This window comes from Dryobates pubescens, chromosome 4 (assembly GCF_014839835.1).
Source record: "Dryobates pubescens isolate bDryPub1 chromosome 4, bDryPub1.pri, whole genome shotgun sequence".
Classification (NCBI taxonomy): Eukaryota; Metazoa; Chordata; class Aves; order Piciformes; family Picidae; genus Dryobates; species Dryobates pubescens.
Genome location: NC_071615.1, coordinates 43,922,451 through 43,928,581, shown reverse-complemented (window position 1 = coordinate 43,928,581; position 6,131 = coordinate 43,922,451). Strand labels below are relative to the sequence as shown.

At 50.5% G+C, this 6,131-nt stretch overlaps 1 protein-coding gene across 1 annotated transcript; it reads right to left on the bottom strand.

The window, feature by feature from the left end:
* Window positions 1–2,011: 2,011 nt before the first annotated feature.
* On the bottom strand, window positions 2,012–5,488 carry EVX1 (even-skipped homeobox 1). The gene is made up of 3 exons (XM_009908715.1): window positions 5,062–5,488; window positions 3,310–3,560; window positions 2,012–2,542 (listed from the first exon to the last, which is right to left on the bottom strand). Exons 1-3 carry the CDS (start codon window positions 5,486–5,488, stop codon window positions 2,012–2,014), a joined length of 1,209 nt encoding a protein of 402 aa, XP_009907017.1.
* Between the last annotated feature and the right edge of the window lie 643 nt (window positions 5,489–6,131).

Below are 6,131 nucleotides of genomic sequence, written 5' to 3'. Positions count from 1 at the left end.
TATCAGAAACTGCACAAAGGTGAAAATCGTCCTATGTAACAATTTTTCTTTACTTTTCTTTCTTTTTTTTTTTTTTTACATGTACAGTAAGAATGTGGGTGATACATTGTTAAAGTGTGCCTGTTGTTATTAGCGTTGTTGGTAGTGTTGTTATTGTTGTTATTAAGTTTTATTCCAACATGGTAACAAATTATGGCAGTGTATTCTTTGGGCTATTTTAAAATACAATTCAAAGCCTGGAGTCCGTGATTTTGGAATTCTAGGCTGTCAGAAATCCCAGCAAAAGCAATAATGCTACTTACTTCCGAAATACTTGAAAGTGAAGGCGGGAGATACCTTGTGAAATAAATACCCCTCAAGAAGGAAGAGGGACCAGTGTGGAAGATACACATAAACGCAAGTATCAGGAGTGGGGAAGTAAGCACAAACCCCAAAGAAATAAAATAAAAGAAAAGGGGGAAAAAAAAGAAGAAAAAAAATAAAGAAAGAAAAAATATAATAAAATAGAAGAAAAAGAGAATGACAGAGAGAAAGAATGAAAGAGAGAGAAAGGGTGAAAGAGAGAGAGAAAATAAAGAAAAAGAGAGAGAAAGAAAGAAAGAAAAGGAAAGAAAGAGAGAGAGAAAGAAAGAGAGAGAGAAAGAAAGAGAGAGAGAAAGAAAGAAAGAAAGAAAGAAAGAAAGAAAGAAAGAAAGAAAGAAAGAAAGAAAGAAAGAAAGAGAAAGAAAGAAAGAAAGAAAGAAAGAAAGAAAGAAAGAAAGAAAGAAAGAAAGAAAGAAAGAAAGAAAGAAAGAAAGAAAGAAAGAAAGAAAGAAAGAAAGAAAGAAAGAAAGAAAGAAAGAAAGAAAGAAAGAAAGAAAGAAAGAAAGAAAGAAAGAAAGAAAGAAAGAGAATGGAGGAGAGGAAGACGTATCAAGGAAAAGGCAACGACAGAACTGAAGGCTAAAGTACAAAGGAAGGGAAATCGCCTTTGCTCCAATTTACAGACTGGTGATTGTCTGAAGGAGTTGTGCTCCCTGTCATCTAATCTCTTCCCTTGGCGGCTTGTTAGCGTCTGGCACGGGGACTCTGCTTACAGAGTATTATACATTCGATATTCAAAAACCCTCTTTACATATACATCACTTGCTAATTTCGTCAGTGTGTGCACATTTCAGCGACTGATAATAAGACATTGTTATTTAAAGGACAAAGAGCTCTGACCCATAAAGAGGCAGGAGCTCGTACTTTTTCCCTGCCAATTTCAGTCTGCATCTTAAAAATAAAAGTTAGAACGGAAGAGGAGACGAAATGCTGGATTTCTTCTCAAAACGAAGAATGAGACAAGGGGGAGAGTAAAGAATGCAATTAAATTACGGAAGTAACATACAGAATGACATTTTTCTTTATAATAAAGTATTGTTTTTCTCTATACAGACAACTGGATAATACTGTTGAGTTGCAATGCAGAAATCTTTCGGGCTTGCTATTTGCTCATTGTTTTTATTTTCTGGACACTGTGGTACATTACATCTTCATTTTCTTAATGTGCACAAGCCTTTTCATTATTAAGATAGTGTTTCTTCCGAGTATTTCGGATTTTCCTTCTCCGCCTCGTAATTTTGTGCATAAGGTTTGTTGCCGTGACCTGCAGAAGCCCCAGCCCTTGGTAAGAAGTCTATCCATAGAATAGAAAGTCCCAGCTCATTTCCATAGGTTAACGAAGTGTATTTCATTCGGGTTGTTTTTCTTTCTCTTCCGTGCCTAAAATCCTTCTCAGAGATAAATCACTAGTCATTTATTTCCTTCTTTGTCTGTTTTTTTCCCTTTGTAATGTAAATCCTTTTAAGATTAAGCTATTTTTAGTGTCTCTCTCTTGCTTTTTTTTTTTCTTTCTTTTTTTTTTTTTTTTCCCCCTTAGGTGTCCACTTGTGGGGAGAGAACGCGATTAAATAAACATCGACTGTAGGTACATGAACTCGAAGAGAAGCCCGGAAAAGCGGCGAGTTCTTAATAGCCCTGAGACGAAGGTTTATCTTGTTAAAGGTACTTCTTCTCTCTGGTCCATGGAAACTGAGGTGGCTTTGCTCAGCACAGAGGGCGTGAAAGTGAGGAAAGAGTCAGTCCTGGTCGTGGCCGAACAGGTAAAGTCTGATCCGGACGGTCTCTGAGCCAGCCCGTTGGACTGGCCACTGTGGCAAGCCAGACAGGAGCATGGGTTACTCCCGGCGCTGCTGAGTCCATGAGTTGGGGCAGGGTAGAGCGAAGGATGCCTGAAGGCGCACAGCAGTTCTGGTCTCGGGTAGGGGTGGGAGAGGACCCTGAAGGTGTCCAGCGGTCTCAGGGGGGTACTGAAGGGGGTGGCAGCAGAGGCTGACGTGGCACCAATGCCCATGTGGGAGTAGTAGGGCAAGGGCAGGTGGGATGGGAACGGGTAGGGCAGGTTGCCGGTGGCTGCCGCGTGGCTCATCATGTAGGTGTAGAACGCCGGGTCTGCCGGGTGAGGCCAGGTCATGGCCAGGCGCTGCCGCTTGTCCTTCATCCTGCGGTTCTGGAACCAAACCTAAGGGAAGGGGGGAGGCGACAGCTGTCACCCGTCGCCTCCCCGCTCTGCTCCATCGTCGGCACCGGCACCGGCCCCTGCCCCGCGGAGGCGCGGGCAGGAGCGGGTCTAGCGAGCCGAGACTGGCGCCAGCCCTCCCTCTCAGAGGGAGTTATTATCACATATGGAGGGATCAGTTAAGCCCCTATAAATCTACAGAGAGACCCAATGGAGCAGCCCTTTTAGGGTGCTTATTTTCCTTTTCTCCTTACTAGAGCTTGTCTACTGACCGACACCCCCGCCCCCAGCCCCCGACACCGGGCGAATTCCAAAACTCTGCTTCCTTTCTGCCGTTTTGAAGCCAGAACTACCTGGGATCCCTGTCGTCGTTTTTATTTTCATGAGAAAATGCTTTGGAAAAAGCAAACCAAAACGAGATATAAACAAGAGCTGCTACTGGCTTCCTCTTCCCTCCCTCAATAGCTGAGCGAGGTTTGAACTGGATTGATCGGAGGATTAAAAATAATCTGCTAGGGAGAGGTCGGATTAGCGATGCTGGCTGGGATGGCTTCGGGAGCCGTGTTCCCTCTCCCGCATTGCTGCTTGCTGCAGGGTGCGGGCAGGCCCAGTCTAAGGGGCGGAGGGGGAGGCGGGGGAAAGGGGGGGAGCGGGAGAGGTGTGGGGGGGGGGTGTGGGTGCTGGCGAAGTGCTTTCCCGAATTTTGCAAGGAAGTTTGGCCATATAGATTTATATCGTGCTAATTGGAAACATGTCCGAGCTGTGTGTACCTTGATGGTGGTTTCTGGCAGATTTAGAGCAGCCGCCAGTTCACATCTCCGGGGCCTGGACACGTAGTTCTCCCGGTAAAACTCCTTCTCCAGCCGGGCGATCTGCTCGCGGGTGAAGGCCGTGCGGTAGCGGCGCATCTGGTCGCTGGCGCTGCAGGCCAGAGAGCCCTGGGAGCCGCCACTGCCTCCGCTGCCTTTAGGGTGATCCCCCTCAGCGCTGGGGTTGCTCGCCAGACCTTCGGAGCACGTCCCTGCGTAGGGAGCCCGGAGCAGAGACACACGCTCGGAGGCGGGCAGGCATGGAAGGATGCTTGCCGCACGCCTCCCCAGCGATCTCCCTTCTCCCCCCATCCCTCCCCTTTAGCTTTTTCTGTGCCTGCCTGCATGTACTGAGGATGCTGGGGGGAGACATCCAAGAGGGGCTGGGAGGGAGGTCAGGGAGACGGGGATGCAGTACCAGTCGAGGTTTTGAAGGATATTCTTTCACCCTGGCTGGAAGGCTACCTTCCCCCTCCCCAACACGTCCACTGCCTCGGGAGTGTCTGCTCGATGACCCTCGCTCGCTTCCCTCACTGTGAAACCGGAGGCAGACGCTGCAGCATCCCCCGGCCCAGAGCGGCTCAGAAAAGCAGGTGTGCGCTCCACCAGAGCCGCGGGGGCCGGTGGCCCCTTCCTTCATCTCAGCAAGGACTCAGGAGAGGAGCAGCCAGTAGGCAGGCATCCTGCTCCCTCCGAGAGGGAGGTGAGGCCTCGGGGTCTCTCCGCTCAGCCTCCAAAACCCAGGATGTGATATTTGCAACGAGGCTCTAAGGGACGAGAGAGGACAGACAGCGCACTCCGTGCTTTCCAGCTTCTCCCTGAAGTGATGGAGGAATGGGGAACGTTGTTGTCGGGATAGGGAGGGGGCTTTGCCAGGCTGAGAAGGTGGGAATAAGGAGTGGGGGCAGGGGGAAAAGGGGCCTGGCCGCTGTGTTTGCTTTCAAATGCAGCTCTCCCTCATTGTGCCTGAGACCAAAGGCAATTAATTCATTGGGACCATTTCCGAGCTGGCGCCACCGAGACATAGAAGTGACAAGGTAATTTGGACCTCTCCCTTCTTCCCGACTTTTTTTTTTTTTTTTGTTGATGTTGTTGTTGTTGCTGTTACCCAACGTGCAAAGTAGGATCTCACTGCCGCACTTGGTGCAAGCAGGAGTCGGCGAGAGATTTTACGGTCTTTAAGGGCGCTTCCGCACTCGCCCAGGCACATTTCACCCTGCAAAACCACAAACCGCCCTTGGCCAGAAAATCCGTTTGATCTTGCTCACCCCCCGCGCTCAACACATACAAAAAAGCCCGCCGGTGTGGTGGATTGGAAGGGATTTCCTGGAGCATGCACTGTCCAGTCGGTGGGGAAGAATGGGAAAAAAAATAAATAAATATGGAGGAGAGTAAATGGTGGTCTTAGCCAAGGGGGGTCCTACGGGACAAGCTGCAGACCTGATGCATCCGCGGCGGGAAGCCTGGCACCCCTCCAGGGACGCGGGGGCTGCCAGATGTCTTGTCCTCTGACTCCCAAACAAGCCTCCCGGTGGAAGGGAGCTGAGGAATCAGTCAGGGAAGGAAATCCCCCCACACACACCCCCTGATTTCGCTGCCCCTCGCTCAGTTGGAGGGGAAGATCCCCTCCGGCAGTCCCCTCCCGCCCCTCCAGTGCTACCCCCCAGACCCGGCGCGGGTGGGGGTCTGGAAGCATGGGAAGTAGTTTGGTACCTTTGCTGTGCTGGTACTCGGTGCTCCCCGTCGCGCAGTCCGGGGTGCAGCTCACCTCGATTTCCTCATAGAAATCCGACTCGGTGTCCGAGCTGCTCTGCTGCCCTTTGCTGGAGGGGGGCTCCGGGGCGGGGGGCTGCTGTCCGGCCGAAAGCAGTGCTGCCGCGGCCGAGCGACTCTCCGGCACCGTCCCTGTCCCTGGCAGCACCTCCACCTCCTCTTCTCCTTCTCCTCCGCAACCTCCTCCTCTCTCCCGGGACGACAAGGAGCCAGGTCTGGGACTGAGGCAGTTCCGATGGATCATCTTCTCCGGAGGTTCTGGAGCGGGGCTCCCCACTGCTTCTGACAAATTAGGCACCCTCTTGCCAACTAGAGAGCCAAGTTGCGTCCCTTCCAGAAACATCACCATCTCCTTCCTGGTTTCCATTGTGGCTTTGCTTAAGGGAGGGGGGAAAAAAATCCAGATATTTCCCCCCCCTCCCTCCCACTCCCGCCCCAGCCTTGTACAAACCCAGCAACCCCCTCCTGCCAATGCAGAGGAGCAAGCGGTGAGATAGGGTGACCTTGTGATGCGAGCGCTACACTCTGCTGTGCTGCTCTGGGAGGGATCACCATTGCCCTCTTCTTTCTAAGCTGTCATCCTCAATGGTGCAGTCGTCATTACAGTACCACCGGTGACGCCACACATTGATTGCCAGTGGATAAATAGAAACGTCTGCCATGGGGAAGATGAAAGGAAGAGCCGGAGCTAATGGGCTAAATGCGTGATGCACCAGGTGTAGGAGCTCGAGATGGAGACGAAAGTGTGAAGAAGAGATGAATATGGAACTGAGCTGCAAAGAGGCTGTAACATGCGGAGAGAGTTCCGCAAGGGGAAGCCTCGCCCGACAATTAAATAACCTTTTGACTGCTTTAAGCCACAATCTTGATGTAAAACTGAGGCGAAGATCCCTAGTCGCATCCTGGAAATGAGAAGATACGTACTCAAGCCTCTTCCTTGGCTGCACTTTTTATTGCTGACAATCAGCTTCCGCATAACTGCATATATAAGGCTTTAAGAATCCTTTGCA

Coding starts and splice junctions, on each gene's coding strand:
- EVX1 (XM_009908715.1), bottom strand. CDS start 5,488: ATGGAAACCAGGAAGGAGATGGTGATGTTTCTGGAAGGGACGCAACTT. Junction 3,561..5,061: donor CGAGTACCAGCACAGCAAAG/GTACCAAACTAC, acceptor CTCCCTACGCAG/GGACGTGCTCCGAAGGTCTG. Junction 2,543..3,309: donor TGCCAGAAACCACCATCAAG/GTACACACAGCT, acceptor CCCTTCCCTTAG/GTTTGGTTCCAGAACCGCAG.